This window comes from Xylocopa sonorina, chromosome 1 (genome assembly GCF_050948175.1).
Source record: "Xylocopa sonorina isolate GNS202 chromosome 1, iyXylSono1_principal, whole genome shotgun sequence".
Lineage (NCBI taxonomy): Eukaryota > Metazoa > Arthropoda > Insecta > Hymenoptera > Apidae > Xylocopa > Xylocopa sonorina.
In genome coordinates this window covers 21,089,760-21,110,483 of record NC_135193.1, presented here as the reverse complement: position 1 = coordinate 21,110,483, position 20,724 = coordinate 21,089,760, and the positions used below count along the sequence as shown (strand labels likewise).

The 20,724-nt window shown below is 38.6% G+C and overlaps 4 protein-coding genes across 11 annotated transcripts in view; 2 read left to right on the top strand and 2 right to left on the bottom strand.

The window, feature by feature from the left end:
* Window positions 1-112: 112 nt before the first annotated feature.
* Window positions 113-14,212, bottom strand: Pax (paxillin). 5 transcript variants are annotated; one of them, XM_076900624.1, is made up of 10 exons: window positions 14,060-14,212; window positions 7,342-7,493; window positions 3,938-4,091; window positions 3,729-3,858; window positions 3,445-3,646; window positions 2,445-2,765; window positions 2,198-2,371; window positions 1,876-2,106; window positions 601-721; window positions 113-525 (listed from the first exon to the last, which is right to left on the bottom strand). In XM_076900624.1, exons 1-10 carry the CDS (start codon window positions 14,070-14,072, stop codon window positions 380-382), a joined length of 1,644 nt encoding a protein of 547 aa, XP_076756739.1. In that variant the 5' UTR covers window positions 14,073-14,212; the 3' UTR covers window positions 113-379. The 5 variants fall into 5 exon arrangements, with proteins under 5 accessions (XP_076756739.1, XP_076756732.1, XP_076756723.1 ...); XM_076900617.1 differs by lacking the exon at window positions 14,060-14,212 and adding an exon at window positions 11,939-12,261; XM_076900608.1 differs by lacking the exon at window positions 14,060-14,212 and adding an exon at window positions 9,447-9,779.
* Window positions 14,213-14,366: 154 nt separating this feature from the next.
* LOC143426931 (RING-type E3 ubiquitin-protein ligase PPIL2) lies at window positions 14,367-16,971 on the bottom strand. Its single transcript, XM_076900679.1, has 9 exons — window positions 16,784-16,971; window positions 16,328-16,694; window positions 16,083-16,248; window positions 15,848-15,996; window positions 15,647-15,770; window positions 15,419-15,567; window positions 15,187-15,338; window positions 14,759-15,097; window positions 14,367-14,680 (listed from the first exon to the last, which is right to left on the bottom strand). The coding sequence occupies exons 1-9, from the start codon at window positions 16,813-16,815 to the stop codon at window positions 14,593-14,595; spliced, it is 1,566 nt and encodes a 521-aa protein (XP_076756794.1). The 5' UTR covers window positions 16,816-16,971; the 3' UTR covers window positions 14,367-14,592.
* A 181-nt stretch (window positions 16,972-17,152) lies between these two features.
* On the top strand, window positions 17,153-18,000 carry Mrpl11 (mitochondrial ribosomal protein L11). Its single transcript, XM_076894316.1, has 3 exons — window positions 17,153-17,324; window positions 17,472-17,664; window positions 17,738-18,000. Exons 1-3 carry the CDS (start codon window positions 17,190-17,192, stop codon window positions 17,998-18,000), a joined length of 591 nt encoding a protein of 196 aa, XP_076750431.1. The 5' UTR covers window positions 17,153-17,189.
* Window positions 18,001-18,626: 626 nt separating this feature from the next.
* The window catches only part of Bruce (BIR repeat containing ubiquitin-conjugating enzyme), a 167,438-nt gene continuing 165,340 nt past the window's right edge, over window positions 18,627-20,724 (top strand). For all 4 annotated transcript variants that reach the window (XR_013102184.1, XM_076900421.1, XM_076900413.1 and 1 more), the window contains exons 1-4: window positions 18,627-18,887; window positions 19,406-19,725; window positions 19,828-20,072; window positions 20,149-20,488. Coding sequence is in view for 3 of the 4 variants with exons in the window: in XM_076900421.1 (XP_076756536.1) it covers window positions 18,701-18,887; window positions 19,406-19,725; window positions 19,828-20,072; window positions 20,149-20,488 (1,092 nt within the window). In the remaining variant the exon portion in view is untranslated. The remainder of the gene's footprint in view (window positions 18,888-19,405; window positions 19,726-19,827; window positions 20,073-20,148; window positions 20,489-20,724) is intronic.

Genomic DNA, 20,724 nt, shown 5'->3' with positions numbered 1-20,724 from the left:
ATATCTGTGGAAATACTAGCAACGGGCCCTTATTAAGGACAATGGAAGATAGTAACGACTACGATTACCCTATTGATTACCTTATCCTTACGATAAGAATACATAACGATACGTGACAAATAATTGAATTGTCGCACCATTTGCATATCAAGATTTATAAAAGAATCCTCAAAGGCTGTTTCGAATCACGGTTTAAGAGGACTGGAATCGCAAAATACGTATAGTTCCGTGTAACGACTAAAGCGATTACATATTCTATGCGATATAGACGCATGTACGTGTGTGAGCAGCCTATAAAATTGTAAATATTATATAGTACCAAGCGGATCAGCCTGTTCGTCTTTATGTTACAAATACGAATACTTCTCGTCGATAAAATTTAACCGAATAACTTGTCGAAACACACGTGGCAATACGGTTTGTCATTCTGTTCCTTAAATGTACCTTTGTTCAACTGTTTCAAACAGAACGCGCATACAAAATGTTCCGGATGAAATTTTCGGAACATGGCTGTTATACAACGACCTGAAAGAAGAACGTTCACTTGGTTAAACTCGATGTCATTTACGGAAAACGAAGAGAAATTAAAAGCGCAGAAACCTGTAATTGGTTTATGGCATCCTGCGCACAGGGATCCTCTCTTGGCATGATAATGCGTTTCGCAGTAGGGTAAACCTTCGTGATCAAAGAACGAGCCACCTTGGAATTTTTGTCTACAATCCTGTGAATAGAAAAAATGATTGGTTATCGTTCTTTCTCCAACTCTTAATCGTTTCATCGATGACTGAATGGAAGAACGGCCGACGACGCGGAGGAACGTCACAGCCAAGACAGTAATGTGTACTCGGGTGTATATGTACGTGTATGTGCGTGTAGAGAAAGGATGCGACGCGTAACGATATTCGTACCATTCTCAGGAATAGTTTTTATATTAGTAAATTTCCTACTCTCGTCGCGTATAGTCACAAGTAAGCGACCTGTGTAGACTACAGGTGGCAATTGGGTAGCATAGTACACGTACGCGCGGATAAACATTGTTAGAACAATATAGGACACCGGCGCGTGCAGGCACACCTGCCTTCAACGAAGACACGTGGCAAACTACATCCATCAGAGTCAGTGAGAGCTAACTCTGGCTGTGTCGTGTGTTTTTTGTTTTCTTTTTTTTTTCCTAATTTATTTTTATTCATCGCATACAATAACTAGCAAATGATATTAGCGTAATAACGATCGATTGTTAATAACATATTCATCTACCTAGAAAACGTAAATTAACAGCAAAAATCAAATACCGACTGCGTCGAACAATTTTTCGCGTAGAATGCTATTGCGACCCTTAATAATGCCCTAACTGTTTATGCTGTGTATCGTCTACCTATCAACTATGCGTGTAATGTGTGTATTATGGCTGTGTACGTAAATGAATGGGAATTTGAAGGGAAACATATGTACGACGATGACAAGGTGGGATCGGTGCGTCGTCTTCTTTTCTGGACCGCCTAAATCACCTGTTGAAGAAAGAAAGGTTGGGGGGAATGTCAGACCTGTGCGCATCTCTGCAGTCTGACAGCATAAATAAGGAACGATAGGGCTTTTTACATATGAAATCGAAGCAACGCGATGCAACATCGCTCGCATCGCTTATGCTTCTTCCTCTTCCTCTTCGTCATCGACACCGACGCATTTCGGGCAAACGGGTTTGCCCTCCATCGCATAAAACGACTTTCCAGATACCGGCTTCTTGCAATCCTGCAAGTTTTACATTTTATAGCTATCGAAATGGCGAACAAGTCGCTGTTTAATCCTGAAACTCGTCACTGTAAAACGGAAATAGGCCTGTTACGTGGGTGAACGCGGGCGAAGTTGAAAACCTACCCTGCAAACGAAACAGTCCGGATGCCATTGGCTATTCAGGGCAGATATGTAGTTCTCCATGATAGCACGATTGCATCCGCCGCATTTCGGCGCGAACATATCAAAGTAATCCTCCCGGCAGTACGGCTTCCCGTCCTTCTCGTGGAATCCCTCCTCGCCGAACTGTTTGCCGCACTGGGCGCAAAAGAAGTGCTCCGTGTGCCAAGTTTTTTCCAGGGCGGTCACGCATTTCTGAAAATAAACGAGGTATCAAGAACGAGGGGTGCTGGTGTAACCCTAGACGGCGCGCGTCGCGTGTGGAGTCCGTCGGGCTTTGCCTTACGTCTAGAATCGGGCCGTTGCAGTAAGCGCAACGGGGCGAAAAGAGATTGTGATAATCCGGCTCGCAGTACGGATGGCCCTCCCTTTCGAAGAAGTTTCGCGTGCCCAACTCCTGGTTGCAGTGGGTGCACGTGAAGTGTTCCGGGTGCCATGTTTTACCCAAAGCGGTGATCACCTGAAACGAAACGCACAGTTTAAGGCCAGGTGTATATCACTGGCGAACGTACGGGCCGGGTTCGCGATTTTACTTGTCCCACGATCGGCTTCTCGCAAGCGCTGCAGCATCCCTTCTGAGTAGTGTTTACTCCTTGACGACTCATGTCCGCTTGTAGGTTCCCTAGCATAGAATCCAACTGGTTCTGTTTCGTCTGAATCGCTGGCTGCGGTGGATAAGTCGCGTCCCCGTGTTGCTGCTGATAGTGATGGGTGGTGTGCGTTTCGGTGATGTGAATACGAGTCTGCGGCGTGCCCTCGGGTGGTAGCGGGCTTTGCGAACTCTTGGTGGCTTTGTTGGGTTTCGCGTACGGAGAGTCGGTCACCGTTTGGTGTTGGTGGGAACTACTGTTGATCTGCAAACGTACGACCGATAAAAAGAAACATGTCGTTGAGACAGGTGTTGCGATAATTGAAAAATAGTTTCGGAAAGAGAAGCGGTAGAGGAGGTAGCGATTAAATAAATAAGCCGCGATCGGTGTCAGAGTTAGCGTAACAAGGGCCTTAGCGTAACCAGGTTAATTAAGAACGTCAGGTTGCGTCAAGGTAGAGGCGACGAAGATCGAAAAAATGTTAAGGACCCGCGAGAGATGTTGATTGGCAGAGGCGAGCTTGGAGACTGGCTGAAAGCTTTCAGAGATTTGGTGGATCACTATAATCCCCACCTTCTATATTTTCCCTCCCCCAGCCCCCTACCACGGAAAATCGGCGGAGGCGAAGAAAAGACCGACGGACGATGAAGAGAGAGGAGGCGTAGAGATAGCCGGCTGGTGGTAGATGGTGGAGATGGTGGAATGGAAGTTATTTTGGTAACCTAGGGAGCCAAGAATGGGCAGGAATAGTTTTAACAGCACTGTTTTCTCATTCTGTAGTGACTTTAATAGTAAGCAAACATCAGAAACGGTTTTGCTGCACACCCGCGATCAAACAAAATCCACCGATTACATAATTACTCTTCCTCTACGCTGGGTAGGGTAGGATGCTCGAGATACGCGGCCGAGGCTCGCCTCGGGACACGCAGGAAGGATACGTTACCTTGAATTCGGACAGGGAAGCCATCAAATCGTCGAGTTCCTTGGTTGCGTTACTGGCGGTGTGGCCGTTCGAATAGCTTCTCTGGAGCTCGCTGCGATTCAACGATCCTTGTCTACTCGACGGGTAACCGTCGTACACCGGTTGAATCTCCGTGGAGGTCTCCTGAATGGTCACCTTCACTCTACCATCGGGAGTGTAATCCCTGACCAATGGAAATCGCGTTAAGCGTTTTAACGCGTTTTAACGCGTACGAAATGCCTCCAAGAGAGAACGATGATGCTTACCCATTCGGTACCGCGGTGCTTAGCTCCTCGAGCAGCGAATCGACGGTGGGCCTCGAGGCGGACATGCTGCTCGGCGAACGAAGCATCGGACTAGAGTCCCCGTTCATTCCTCCGGAGGATACGCGACTTTCTACGGTCAGTGGTCGCATCGTAAAACACACGGTTACTCTATCGTATCCGGAGATAAATAGGGGAAACGGAATGCTAACCTCTCTCCTGATAATGCGTATTGTAACGAGCGTTGCTCAGATCTTGGAGTAGCGTGTCCAATTCGGAATAGTTGTTGTTAATGGAAGGCATCTTCCCACCTGCGCCGCTTTTCGCGATACTTTCCTCGATGGCCTCGCGGTTCTGATAGGTCGGCTGCAATAGTTCGTCGCTCGAAATCGATTTTCTCTTATCACCCATTACCACGATCCCTTTGCATTCGTTTTTTTTTTTTTTTTTTTTTATCGTCGATGGTAAACGCGCGTGCAAGCATTCGTTCGTGTACGATAAAAATGAGTTAGAAGAAAAAAGATGCGACGGGCCGGCTGGCAAGTGACCGCGAAAGCGTATTATTTCAAAACATGATGTCATTAAATGCCGCGCGGGCATTTGTAAATACATTATCAATTAGGTGGACGCGCGGAGGACAAGGCGTCATAGACTTTTAATAGAAGCTTGCCCGCCAAACCGACCAAGATTCCTCGTTTGTTGCAAAATCCACGCGCGATGGAACTGCCTCAAATTCGTACCGCGGAAACAACCGGTGCGAGCTACGACCAGAACCGAGGCGACCACGATTTTTATTTTTTTCCCACCGTTTTTTTTTCTTTCTCTTTTTCTTTTTCTCGAGTGAGAAACGATCGGGACGATTCATATCCTGATGGTGGAAACTAGGTTGCTCGGTGAGTTGTCGTTCCAAAAATACCCATAGCGAACCAACGACGAGGAGAACATGTCGCGGTACACCGAATATCCTGCAGAACCATGCTTTAAAATTTCTTCGAACGGCTCCTCGAATATATCGTGTTCGTTCCTCAAGGCTGGACCGATCGAAAAATAAACACGAGCCCATAACTCGCCGCGCGATCCTACGATCACTTTTACCGCGGCACCCTATAAATCATCGATCGCGGGGAATAGGAATCTGGTCCGCGCGAACTTTCTTTACGCGCGAGATTACCAATATCTTCCGAAACGAGAAGAATACGTCCGCGATTGTACACGTGGGTTTACGCAACGCCTTCGAAAATCGCATCGTAACTCGCGCGAACACGTAATCGTCCGTTTCGTTTCGCTTTGTGCTAAATTCGAGTCGAAGGAAAAGCTCGATAGTCGCGAATCTCGATGACGTCCACGAGGTTCGACAGATTCCCACCACCATTTCGTTCATCCTGCCACGAAAATTCCGACACTGTTCGAAGAGAGAAGGACGCGCTTTACCATCAATTTTTGCGCTCATCCCCGAGCTTGTTTTCCTGTTTGGCGCTACCACCAAACGGAAAACGATGCTTTTCATAGGTATAATAAAATCTATTTATAAGTCGAAGCTCCAGGGATGTTCAAAAAGACATACGCGCTATATTTAATGCAATGTCGTGGAAGAGAGGATGGCATGGCCACTTGTATCCTCTCGTTCACCAGCTGGCGAAAAAATGGGCAGAAAAGAAAATAATAACGCGCCTCAAGAGATTCTGTGCAAACGAATTTGTGGATAGCGTATTCGATAGCTATGGTAAATGAATTTTAATAAAATTCTTTGGATCGACAATGTCTGGATCGACTAAATGAACGAGAGAAGTCATCTGGATAATTGGCTGCCTTAACATCGATTGCTAGATCGCTTCGATGTATCTAGGTTGACTTGTTCGACGGTATAATTAAAAGTCATGGGATATAAAACTAAACGTGAAAATGCGTTGGTCATTTCCTGTTTTTCTTTCTCCTGGTCGTAATTACATGCATCGAAGAGTGAAACGCTGTTTATCGCTTGACGTTCTAGCGGGCGGAGAGCGGCTCGTCGCGATGATTTCGAGGAACGCGTAAAACGTGCCGCGTATTACGCAATAAAAGAACAGTCGAAACGATCAAGAAACTCAAAGACGAAATCGCGGCAATTAAATTAGGGATGAAGTTGTATTTCATAGCGGGAATCGGTTTTGGCAGTTGGTTACTGTGCAGTTGGCGCGATCGGGGCCGCTTTGCACGCGAACCGGGAAATCTTGTAGCCAAGTCGACCGTCGAAAACTTGAATAATTGATGGATCGCCGTTTCTACCAGGAAACAATCAATAGTGCTGCCGGGAAACGTAACAGGTGTTCCACCAGAGAGATCGATTTACGTCCACGTCGAACTCTAGGACTCGTGGCTATTTCTCAAACGCTTCTATCATCTTACATTTCTTTCTTTTTTCTTTTCTTTCATTTCGAACATATTCGCACGATATCGTAGCATAATGTACTAAAAATAAGTATTCGATAGTCCGTAACGATTATAGATGGGACTCGGGCGCTATTTATAGCCGCACGCTTTGGAAACGATTCCATTTACGCGTCTATTTAATTCGATGAATATATCGGCGGGTAATTGGTCAATTTCCTGTGAGATAATCGAACGCCGCCCATTAATAGTTTCGAGTGTTAATAGCCGAGACGGAATCCGACGCGATTTATCATCGTGGAACATATTTCAGAGCCGATGAATCGTGAAATTGCGAGTTGACGATTAGCTCGTTGAACAAACGTATTGTACCTAGCTAAGTGCGCGTATAAGAGATCGTTCGATTGAAACGAGAAAACGTGTGAATTGGCCATGCGTAACTCGGGTACGTTTCGTTCCCGGTATAATACAATATTCGAGGAAACTGTCATTTTTGCGATTCGGGGATTCTTGCACGGTCAATTTTCGTGGCAAAATCGATTTTAATTTTAGCCAATCCCTTGCGTCACACGTATCTCTGGAATGTATCTATTACGCACTCTTTGATCGCCGACGGAGTCTCATTCGAATTTCCTCTGAAATCGGCAGAAAACGTTTCCACTGTGTTTCGACTTTATTTTGAATGCGTGACGCGCGGCATCATGGTCCCTGTTGGACAAGCACCTAACAACACGTCGAGCGGCACCGTTTCCACGGCCGTCTCTAAAAATACGTGACAAGATCGCGATACAAAGTAGGCTTCGATGGACGCAAAATGTACGAGCAATTGGGCGTGTCCATTGATTTACCTCTTATTAGACGAAGGAAATAGTAGCCTTGGCATTAGTTATTCGTGGATTCGCTCGACCGATTGTCCATTGTCCAAAGAATATCTTGAGATCGTTTGATTGTTCTATTTCAAGACATTATGGAGAATCAGTGGTGGTGGGAAGGTCACCGCGAAAATTAAAACGGAGTCGCGAAAATCGCGCAACGTACGAAACGTGTCGCGCTCGCCATCTATCCTGGAAAACTGCATTAACCGCGTCTCTGATCGGCAGTCGGTAAAGCGATGCGACAACGGTAAAAAAAATAAAAGAAAAAAAAAGATGACAGGCGATTTTTAACAACGACAAATTTCCTATTTCGTTGTTATTAATCGCGCTGTCGATACGACTGCGTGAAATATCATATGTAAAAATTCACATACCGATTGCGGCGGAAGAGGTGAAGTTCGGTTATCGTAAGATCTATAGGCGGCGGTTCGTGTTCCGTTCAGCGATCCGTAACCAGGAGTCGCGTTACTACCGACATGATTTCCCTCTGACGACACCGTGTTTTGCAGGTCTGCCAGCAAAGCATCTGAAATCAGTAATTCAACGCTCTGTACAACCTTGAGAATATCGCCAATTATCCTCGACGATCTTGAGAAGATAAAATTGAATTAGCGACTTTCACAAGAATAGGATAAATTATTGCCTCGTTTTAAATGATAAATATCCGTAAAGTGGAACTTCTGACATTTTAGATACTTTCCCGGGATCATTTTTCACGAAAGGCATTAAAAACATTGCGACCTATTTTCGCAACTATACCACGCTTTCTTTGTGACTCGAACGTATATACGAAACAGTTTAGGAGCACTGTTGACACCAGGAGGGTGTAAATTTAGGATAGTGCACCGGAAACTTGTACCAAAACTGTACTAGTTTCTGAATTCCCGCTTAGATACGATCGATCGAACATCGCGCAGAAAAATATTTACGCTTAAAAGTATGCACAGGTTCTTAAGTAAGCGTAACGAAGTGGAAAAGAAAAAACGGAAACGATCACGTGAGCGTTGTTTAACGAGCTAAGTTTCGAGATAAACGTTTATAGAAAAGATAAGCGCAAATAGACAGTAAGTTCGATCATTTACCAAGGCTCAGAAGATTCGTCCCCGTACTTTCCGAGTTGTATGCCTCGTAGAAGTTATCGGCATCGGTCTGCGAGTCGCATCCTTCTTCCATCGCGAGACAAACCGCGACACACCCACTCTTCCGAGAACGTCGAACTTCGCCACGAATTTCCGGTCGAATCGAAAGCAACTCGCGCTAGGATATACGCAAAGTCACGTCGTTCCTACGCTTTTTGCCCGCAGCTGCAGAATCGGGGAACGATCGCTGCGAATACCGCTCGATAACGAAATCGTACGTGCCCAGCGGTATTTTGCAAACCGTTTGAAATGTTCGCGTTCGCGCACGAATGTTAAAATCCTTTCCAAGTTCACTATTCCTTCTCTCGTGTCCCTTTTCAGTCGATCGAGAACCACGATCGTACCAACGAATTGCTCATCACGTGCTCATCCGAATATCGTCGGGACTTGTGCGCGCGAACGTACCACGATCGACAAAACGGTACTGATTGTCAATCAAGTTCTCGGTAAAGCGGCCGGCTTCGAAGCCGGAGGATAGAAGCCTGGAGGAGGCAAGCCGGGCTGGAGAAGGAGAAGGAACAGGAGATGGAGGGAGTGATTCTTGCGACAAGGGAAGTAGAAACTCGAGGCTGCTTCTACGCGAACGAAATTAATACCCATATGGAACCCCTTTGTCATAAGAATTGAAATACCGAATGGAAGAAATCGTTTTTTCAACGGTTTTCCTCTGCCATCTACAATTTTAGGTACTAAGTTCAGTAATTACAATTCGTTTCGACCGAGCAACGTCGATAAAGTCAGTTTTATCGAAATTACGAATACTTTTGTATTATGTATATTCTGGTACGTTTGGCAAGGTTCATTCTCGTGATCCAGAGAAATAATGGTAACATTTATGGTGAGTTTCGAATTCGGTTCTGTCAATTCCGAGTTAACGCAACAGTGCACTTTGTGTGAACTTCGTTGTTGGCAGGACGCCTGCCGTGCTTTCCCGCATCTATTTCGTACTTCTGAATCATACGGTCAATTTGGACATTAATATTGCGTGGTGTGCGTTAACGCACTTTCCTCATTAATTTCTAACAGACTGAACGCATCTCGATGGCCCTGGTGACTAATAAATTCTGCGAAACCGTTCACAATAACATGTATATTTGATTAAAACATTTATCTCAATTGTTGGTATAATACGATAGTATTATATACGTGTGGCGATTACTGTACTGAAATCTAATCTGTAAGTGAAATAAAAAAATTTATCTGAAAAATGTAAAAATATTGATTCATAAAGGAACGCACCGATGCACAGCTTTGATGCAATTCGCGTGTCGATTTTCATACGTGAACGAAGTTATCGGTTATTGTTATTAGCTCGTATTCCCATCGATCCGATTACTTACTTATATATCGTTCCCAGCGTTCGTGTTTTTGGATCGTTGCCAAATGAATCGGCGGAATCGGTGATACGGATCTCCTAATGTCGGTCATATCGTTGAATTTTTAACGATGCGACATCGAATCGAATATCGTTAGACTTAGCTAGGATTTAATATCTCTGTGAAGAATGGAATATAAAAGTGAAAATCTCGAAGCATCCACCGACTTCTTTCGATCGATCTCAGATGAATCTGTCCGAGTCTGACGATCACTAGACACTGATTTGTTATGGACGTGCGACTAGAGAAATATGAACACGAGGAGGAGGAATTTGACCAAAGAAAATGTTAAAAATAAAACTTCTCCCTTGCCAATTACGTTTATTACAAAGTTTGGGAGTCGTATCGTATATCGCGACGCTACGTATGTACGGATAGATATTTGTTTCGTAGCATCTTGATATGTTGAAGAAGTCAGCGAAATCGTGCTACGATACTATGATCAATGCGGTCATTGAAATATATTAGAAACAATACAATGAAATCATTTTGTACCACCTTAATTACTGTCACGCGTAAGCATCGAAGCTAAATGAGACTCGCGAATAAATAATCGATAGAAGACACGTAAGTACGTTCTGCGAGATCAGATGGTACTGACGGCACGTGTTTTTCAGACTGCATCTACAAAATTTCTGTTACGTGAATTCATCTTCTCCTACCTTTGTCCTCGTTCCTTTCCCTCCCTCTAACTTTTCAACCTTGTTATTGCCCATCTCTGTTACGCGCCTTCATTCACGCACGAAGCTTATAGGTTGAACGTTTTCGCCTAGATTTACCACGACAAACATTCCAAAAATAACCGCGTCTACCAACCTATCTTCCCACGATTTTCTGCCACTGTTTTGATTTTTTTTCTCTCAAAAGGGCAGCATCGATTCGAATTCGTGAATTCGTTTGTGAACCAAGAAACGAAAATAAAAAATTGCTTTGCGAATGAAATGGTTCACCTACCGGTGGAACCTACTCGAACAATTATCTACGTCGATCATAAGTGTAGGATGTTATATTACGCACTGTCCAGCTTGACATGGACGTGTATAGATCAAACCAAGGTTCGATCAAGGAAGACAAGCCTACACGTGTATCAGATAATTATATGATCTTTTATGTAATAGTAGGCGCGATAAATAAGTTTAGTTTCCTGTATCTTTGAAACGAGTGCTTTGAACAACTGATGAATTGCAAATTGAGTGCATACCGATATAAGCAACAACGTTCGCATTGTTTTATCTTACTCTATTAGCTTTGCGTGTTAGTTTTTCTCAACTAGTAGTCAAATTGAAGTTATTACAGATTTGATTAAAAACGAAAAAATGATCATATTCATCACATCCGGAAATTTCGGAAAACAGTGAGTACGAACATAATTGTATCATCGTTATAGAGTTTACATATGCATAAAGCAAAGTATTAGGACATTTTGAGAATTATTAATTACCGACGAAACAATGATAAATGCACTGTCGGTAAAACTGATTCCTTATACCGATAAAGCGGTGCTTTAGTTCCAGTACGATCGAACAGATGATGCCACGCACCGAAATCGGCAAAGTATTTTTAATTCAAACTTCCTTCGATACCGTATAGAGATCAACTACCACATTCTTTTACAGATTTCCATAAAAAGATCGTCTGTAAATAATGACTTCAACAATTATTTCAGAAAGTTTAGTGTCAAGGCGACCCACATTGTAGGTGAAAGGCATTAAAAAGAAAAAAAGAGAGGAAAAAAAGGATGTAAATAGTTGCAGAGTGTGAATCATTCTTTCGAATAGAGTCAAAAATGCGATTCAAAAATATAATTTAATAGTATTTGCACCTTTGAATTAGCTACTTTATGCGTTAACCTTTGAAAATCTGCCAAAAATGCATTTCCGCAAACAGGTCAATATTATTATAAATTTCTCAGAGTACGCTTTAGAAAATCCAAAGGGAAAAACGTGTTGAAATAAAAATTAACTAACCGCATTTTCGATCGATCGTATCACATATTACGTTTGAGTTAAAGGTTATCACGTTCTATATCATATTACCAAATAAAAATATCGAATACAACTAAACGCAACAGTTACGCACATTTATGTACGAATAGATACAAGACCTCCGTTACTAATTCGGTCGTTACGCACCGACGAAAAACGAGTCTGTCGCGTGTAATTGAGCTTAATTTAAAAATGTACATTATGTTATCAAACAAAGTTGCGTGAACACAGACGCTAGATCGATATAGCACTAATACCGCGAGGTTGATTTTATAAAGGAAAAGATATTGGGAACAATTTTTCATTCATGTTTCTGATCGGCATTCCAATTACTTATGCAAAGAGGTCACATATATCACGTACATACCCATGACCATTAGAAACAATTTAATCGCGTCCCATCCATTTAAAATTTTTACTGGCAAAGCTGATAAAAAGCTTAAAACACATCGAGAGAAAAATAAAACTCACATCCTGGCGGTGAACCTTTTTTAATGGTGATCTTATAGGGTTGATAGATAGCGGTTGGTTCTATTTTTCCATACATCGTTCGATCCATGGTGGCTACTAATTTGCCAACGTAACACTTGCAAATATAATCACACTAATTTCCACGAATTTTATTTCCCTCGGGATCACATCGAGTCACGAATTCATTGCGTACACGTATAAATATATAGTACTATTATGTAGCACTTTTACTGCGGTAATGCTTCTCCTCGCTATGTATCGCGAACGACCGAGCTGCGTAAAGGATCGATCGATGGTGGGGATGATGCACACATCAAACGGCCACTTGTTGAATGCTGTCGGTGAATTTTGTACACGTACGCACGTGTACGTACAAATAAGTAAATCGTCGATTTGTAACTTGATTATTTTTCTACAGAAGTCGATTAATCGTTATCGCAATCGAGTTTCTTATTATTTCATGCGCACGTTTAAGTGCATCCCTAAAACGAACGAAGAATGTTCGCATGCGTTCTATTATTAAAACTTGATTAGAAAAAGAACCGTGTAAGAATAATTTTTGATTATATACGAAGATGAGTTAAAATACTATGGACGCACTTAGGAAGTTAGAATAAAACTGTTCTATGGATAGACCAAATTCGACAGAGGGATCGAGAAGTTCAAATGTACAAGTGTATTTCAAGCGCTCGCCCGCACTCTCACGGCATCTATCCCTCTGCCCGCGATGCCAATAAAACAAGTAGACAACGACACCAGAAGTGAAGTACACTAAAAATACGTGGAATCGTTGGCACGACAACGAGAGTGTATTTGTAATATTATGCCGACTTTCAGAAGTTTCTTCCGGTATAATGTATCACGTGTGACCGGGCGCGATCATCTAAGTTTCAGATGCTTTTAAAACATTTTACCAATACAACTTCTCAGCCTGTACATTTGGAAATAATATTTTTATTTAAATAATAACCTTATTTCACTAAAGTTGCAGTGTAACATTATCTCTGGATGATAATTGATCGAATAAATTAATCGTAATTGCACAGACTATACTTAACATTTGAGGATGGATATTTAAACTCGTCGCGATTGCATATGACTACGATAAATGTACGGTTAAGACTGAAGAACTGATCACGTGGTTACACGCACTAAAAACAACTTTTTATATGGAACGCATTTAAATCGTAGAACGAAATTAATAATTAAACGCGTACCAACTAATCGAACCACGGCTGGGAATGAACTAGTGTACGATGCATTTAACGATGACGCAATGAAAAGTTACCATGAAAATTAAGATAATATTTAAGATAATTATACTTGCACCACAGAAGAGAAATAGAATAGACCTATCATCTTGTGGAATTTCGTCTAGTAGGAACTGAAATACCGACCGTGCATACGATTTGACTTTGTTTAAGAATTGCATTCAATAGAACTATCGAAACTGATAAATTAATAATAAAATAGAACAATGTTCGATATCCATTAACAGATATGATCAAGCATTCACATGAAAAAACAAGGCGTACGTAACGCATATATATTATTATGCCTCGTTTCTGCTTGCGGTTCTCTTTCATATTGTAACATATCATCTAGATATTGCAGCTAAATTCAGTGATAATCAAGTTTAAACTAACTATTCTACAGATGAATAGTTCTACTTGAAAATTACTGTGCACAGTGTATTGTCCTGATCATATACGATTATAAGTGTACACAAAAAATTGTAACAAAAACAAAATAAATCGCAATTAAAACCGATAAATAAATGTAACGAGTTTCGAATTTTTTTTTAATTATAATAAATAATTATAATAATACGTAGGTAGAAATGTCGTATTGCGAAAAAGCAAAAGATATATAATCGCATTATCGATTTATTGGCATTATATCTCTAAAATTTTCAATTAAAATCAGGGCGATAGCACGTTAATAAATATACCTTGAAATTTTTGGAAACAACAAAATAAAATCAGCACAAATTTGTATGATATACATAAGTAAATTACCGAATATTATGAATATTTTGATAAAGTGATAGTTTTGACAGCCTGGTTAATTCAAATTTGAGGTTATCTTATGAATTACGTATCTAAAATTCAACTCACTCACCTAAATCATCCATATTTAATGTATACTGATCCTTTGGATATTGTTGCACAATCCACACCGAATCCTTAACAATTTTTAATTAAAATTAGGATACTGTACGCTAAAATTGAATGCTCAATTCACTTCTTTCCCTTGAGCAAAGCAAACATCAAACATGGAGAACCCATTCTTAGCTTCCATCATTTATTGTCTAACCTTTGGATGTATGATTTAACGTATTTCCGCTATATTCAAATAATGCGTTAAACATAGTTTTCATTAATACCGGATTATTATTTGTAATACAAATATATAGAAAAATGTTTTCTTTTCTTTCTTTTATTCAATTATTTCTGTGTATAGATTACACACTCTTTTTTTCTTCATACATTTTATACATATATACATTACAATAAGAACAAAAAAAAAAGATAATTTATCATTTTATATAATCATAAAAATAGAAAATATTATTGAATATTTAAAACATGTGTGTACAGCTTTAATTTAACCTATATTTTTATATTCTATTCTCGTGGAACTTGTACATTTAACTACCAAGATGAAAAATCACCAAATGAGTTTTTTACAGACTTTTTCTTCTTAGCTGTAGGTCCTATACTCCCCTCGTCTTTTTCGATTCTACAAATAATATCAAAGATTATTATTGATCTAAAATGTCTATTGATACTTAATGATTATACATATAACGCGATTTACTTGTCTTCTCCTTTTTCGGGCTTTATGTACTTCCCTACACCTGACCGATATACTTTTAACATATCGTTTTTTCCACTTTTATTATCTGATTTATATTTTGCAGCCTCTTGTGCCAATCGTTCAATTTCAGTTGCACGTTCAACTGCTAACTGCTCATCTGCTTCTTGAAAAGGATCGACAAATACTTGAGCTTTTTGTATTATTATATCTTCTATCGGCCTGTCTTTGTTATCTACTTCGATCCTTTCAATGGCATTTAATGTTTCCAGTCCACCTACTATTTTTCCAAAAGCAGTGTGTTTTCGATCTAAATGTCTACACGATCGAAATGTAATGAAACTGTAATTAAAAATAAGTAAATAAGAAGTTTGTGATTACTGATAGTACTGTACTTGTAAATGTACAAAAATGCATAATAAATTGTATACAATTGCGATCCATTCGTATTTGGTCCAGAATTTGCCATTGACAAAATTCCTCTCCCTTGATGAACTAAATTTGGCTTAAATTCATCCTCAAATGTTTTACCCCAAATAGATGTTCCGCCGTTACCAGTGTTCGTTGGATCACCTCCTTGTATCTAAATAAACGAACGTGAACTTTTATTTATCGTTATAAACTTTTTATGTAAAGTGTTTATCCGTATATATGTATGTTTACCATGAAATTTCTTATAGATCTATGGAATTTTGTTCCATCGTAATAACCATTTTGACAGTGCTTTATGAAATTTTCACATGTTTTTGGAACAAGATCACAATGAAGTTCTAAATTTAAGGAACCAAAATTTGTGACTAATCTTACATATCCTAGGAAAGGAAACATACGTTGTGTGAATATAATTAAATGTGTAAAATATAAAGGCACATAACAGTATTAGTTACATGCCTTTCTTTTTAACTCTCTCATATCGAACTAGATCTTCTGCAATAACTGCTGCCTGATGTGTGGTTTCTGTTGGCATCACTGTCGATGTAAATCCAGCTGCAACTGCACCAGTGGAGTAATGTGCCTGCATATTGAAATCGTTACACGTGAATATCAGATTCTGTTTGAATGAAATAAAAATGCTAATATTAATATACAAACTGCATTAAATTTATCTGCTTTTGGTATGGAAGCTTCTTGTTTAACTTCATTCTGTTTATAATCTCTGTCTAATTCTGCCAATATTTCTTTTGTTTCCATAGATACAGTCTTCAGTTTAGCATTCGGGTTATTGCGTTCTTTGATAACTTCTGAATTATTAATTTTAACATTTTAATATGCACAGAACTGTTATTAGAACACGTTAAACTTCATTTTCTAATGCTTAAGATATTACCTTCATCTTCAAGTTTTATATTATTCTTAATATGATGAAATGTAGATAAATTGAATTTCATTGCATCATTTGGATCTTGTATGGTAATAATATCCTTTCTCAAGAAAGGCTCATCGTTTACTAAATCTTTCCAATTACGTGTTTTTATATTTAACTGTTCCACTGCCTAAAAGGATCTCTCTATGTTAGCTTTCAGATTTTAAGCGCACAGTATAAAAATTAAATATTGCCTTAACTTTTTTTACCTCGTATGAAAACACATTTCCAGTTGTTTTAATAGCAACGATATGAGAATGTTTAGTGAACAGTTTAAAAAGAACTGGGCAATGATATTGTCCCTCTGCATTCTTATAAAAGTTCAATTTTATTAAAGTTTTTGGATCTAATGATTTTCCTGTAATAGGATTATGTTTGTATCTCTTTATATACTCTAATATTGCTTCCAATTCAAATACATTTCCTTGTGCATCGCAATAAGGATGCTGGAAAGGCTGTAAAGTTAAACAACAATGATCATAAGGCAACCGACGAAATGTTGTATCTTCGCTTGCTTCAGAGCTTCCGGATTTTTTTCCACCATATAACGTTGTCCATTCTGTATATGTTAAATACCTGCAGCAACGTAATACATACGAGTAACTTAGAAAGGAGAAATATACAATTTTTCGTTATAACCTAATTTCAATTTCAGTCCATCTTACATTTTATCTTTTTGATGTTGACGTTTACCCATTTTGATGATACTTCTAGCTAATCTTTTTCAAACAAGATTATAAACAAACTGTAATCAATTAATTAAATTTTCGTAATAATTTAATATATACTTATTTCTAGTTTCACATGAATTTCACGCAATAATTCATAATATTTACGTATGTACAGTTTTAATGTGTATACGATTGATAGCCTGCGTATACACTTTGTTATTCAACTATCGATAGTTGTCGATTCTTTCCAATTGTTCGAAATCGATATATTATCGATACATCTCCATCTTTCGATCTTTTTCTTATATGTACATGTATAAATACACATATACTTGACAAGAGTGTATTTAGAGGTTAAGTAAGTTTGAGATTGGAAATATTTAAGTAAGAATCAAGAGAAATGTCTAAAGTAGTTAGACGGTCTCTTGCGTTAAAGAAAACGATGCCAAAGGTAGAGCATAATACACCTTTACGAGTAAATATTCCTGCAGGATTGGCGAATGCCAAACCGCCACTCGGATCGCAACTTGGACAGGTTATAAAAGTTCATTCAGAAATTTGTAATTCATCACGTGATAAATGTTCTTTATATATTTATTATATTTGAAAATAATAATAAATAATATTGTCGATTTAAGTTGTGTAAAAATTACATAATTTTGATAAAGCGATGTATTTTTAGAGAAACATTAATATAGCAAATTTTTGCAAAGATTTTAATCAGAGAACACAAAATATTAAAGAAGGTATACCTTTACCATGTCGAGTTAAAGTGGTAAAATCTGATGGTACTTATGAATTAGTAATTCACAATCCACCGGCAACATATTTCTTGAAACAAGCAGCTGGAATTAAAAAAGGAAGGCACATAAAGGGTAAATTAAACATTGGAAACATATACACGCATCTATGCGCTAAATATATTGTAACGTAATATAAATATTTCAGAGGATGTAGCAGGAAAAATAACATTTAAACATTTATACGAAATTGCGTGTATTAAAGCACAGGATCCTCCTTTAGCATTATTAACGTTGCAACAAGTTTGTCAAATGCTTGTTGGTATAGCAAGATCTTGTGGCATTGAAATTGTACGGACCTTAGATCCTGAAAAACATGCAGAATTTATGAGGCAGAGGGAAGAGGCTTCTAAAGAGTTTACAAGAAAATTACAAGAAGCTAAGGAAAGCAAAGTACTTAGGGGAGGTTAAACTGCTATATTAAAATAATTTACTGTAAATATTTTCAATAAAAGTAATTTAGTTTATTCAAGTACATCTTTCTTCTTCCTTCCTTCATTCATATTCCATGTAGATTCAATTACACAGACAATGACGATTGCTTCTCCAGAGGAAAACTGTTAATGGATAGAAGGCTTTGAATTTTTGATTTATACTAGGATAGGAAGCCCTGAATTTCTGACTTATATTTTCAAGGTATCTGGGACTGGTAATCTGGCGAAATAAAAATAAAATTTATAACTCAATCTAGCGAAATAATAATAAAAATTGATAACTCTCTAATAAAACAATTAATGTAAGAAAATAGTTTAGTATCGAAAAATACAGGTGTAAAGTTAAATAAAATATTGGAAATTATGTCGTAACACTGTATACTGTGAAATAGTATAGACGTTTAAATATCATTTATATCTTCTTTAGATTGTTATGCAAGGAATAATTGCATACGCATATTTCTTGTATCGTAATAAGTAGTTAAAAGGAGATGTGTAAAAATTTCAAAGATCGACAAATGGTTTATCGATGTATTGCTATCGGATTAATCGTTTGACAGTTATTAGCCGACTTCATAGCGATTTGCTGACGTTCTACTCAAAGATGGCGGTGATGAGTACGCCATGTTTTTTGTGATGTTCGCGCATTAGGTAAATTTTTGAGAATTGTAATCTGTATGAGCAAAATGGCTGATGATGATCCGTGGTTATTGAAGGAAGATGGTTATTTAAATGTGGATACTAAATGTAAAAGTATAATCTATCATGCTAATCTAAATGTGTTACTAATTACTACTGGCAGTGCGCAAGTATACGTATTTGATGTCAACTCAGGAGTAATTTTGCAAAAAAGTTCTCTATCCGGTAAGCATTTTCATTCACCTACGCCTCCTAGAAAAGAATTTTTTACAGATAGCTAATTGTTTTGGTTACGAAATTAGTGCATCATTTATTTGTAATATTTAAATCACGCCTCATGGTCAAGGTCGTATACGTGTATAAAACGTCAGGCGTGACTAAAGTTTTTCTCATTTCAGTACTTTTTAATGACACGATCATCATTCCCTCGGTGCTAATTTATTTCCTTCCTAACAAGTTTTTATCGTTTAAGATATTGCCAAATCAGTTCCTACGTTCACTTGTCCATTTGCTTTAGTTATCCCTACCACTCTTCCAATTTTAATTATGTTTTCATGGAAAGAGTATTCTTGGTATTTGTCACTCGAGCGCAATATCTATAAGAAGCTTGCCAATGTTTTTGACTCGAACTAATTTTTAAGAAATGCGATTCTTACAAGATTAATTCTTTGTGTTTATGTATACTTTCTCTTTATTATTTTATATAATATATCACGTTAATATAATCATTTTTATTCTTCTAGGAAAATTAAATGGGAAACTCCAAGGTACATATTTATCAAACGGTGTAGATAAAATATTGTATACAGATGGAAGGGGAATTGGAGTACGTAGCGATTATAACGGTGTACTCCTTTTGGATACGCTTTTACAAACACCTGTTTCAAGAAGCGAAGATATTGTAAAATTAGAGTTATTGTTTTCCGAAGCCACTTTATTATATCAGTGTCTACGATGTGTAGAGCTACCGGGTGTAGATCACGTGCAAGAAGTAAAAGAAGAACTAATAAGTAAAACTTTTATAGTAGAAGCAAATCAGAAAGAGGGAATTAAAGCTCAAAAGGTAAGCACGGTAGATGAGGAAGGGAGAAAGAAATGAATTTTGAGCTATTAAGAGGATAAATTTCTAATGTAATGCTTTGTTTCTTTATTTTATTTGTAACAGTGGAATACAGTATGTTTGGAATTACCACATGGTTCTCTGAAACTTGTATGCTCAGGATTAGTAACGGAATTGAAGAGATTAAGCCGACATATTCCAGCATTGCCAATCGCTTCTGCCATTAACGAACGATTAAATGGCCTACTGCCAGGCCTGCCATTAGAAGGAGGTCCTGCTGATAAAGCATTAATGTTTAGTGAAGCAACGCGACGAGATACCTTTTCAAAATGGCCACACATGAATTACAAGTATAAAATTTAAATTATTATCAATTATTTGTTAAATGAAATGATTTTAATACAAAACACACGCTGTGTTCCGCAGATGGGCATTGCCTGATCAAATGGCTCAAGCTGGTTTCTATCATCAACCAAATGCAACAGGTGATGATAGGATAATGTGCTTTACGTGCAATGTTTGTTTAGTTTGTTGGGAACCAACGGATGAACCGTGGTCTGAACACGAGCGCCATTCTCCGGCGTGTCCGTTTATCAAAGGAGAATACACGCAAAATGTTCCTTTGTCTGTTATCCTTGCCACTGCTCCTGCACGCGAAGCAGGAGACACTGTAGATGTGATTAGCACTACAAATGTCAGTGGCTTTGTAGCTACAGCTTCTAGCGGTGGTTTCATTAATGTTTGGAATGTAAAAAATGAATTAAAGGTGAGATATGTTGTTTGTTACCGCGCAAATTTAATTTGAGCTTTGTGGTATAATCTGTTACTCATATTTTATGCATCTGTATACCTTTATTTATTTGTCATAATACATATTGTGCCACAATGTTACGACGATTACACCACCAAGTAAAAGTACCGTCATTTGACCGAAACATCGTTATGTAACGCATGACTGTAAATTGACATGTTTCGTGTAATTATTTTCATGCAATGTATTCA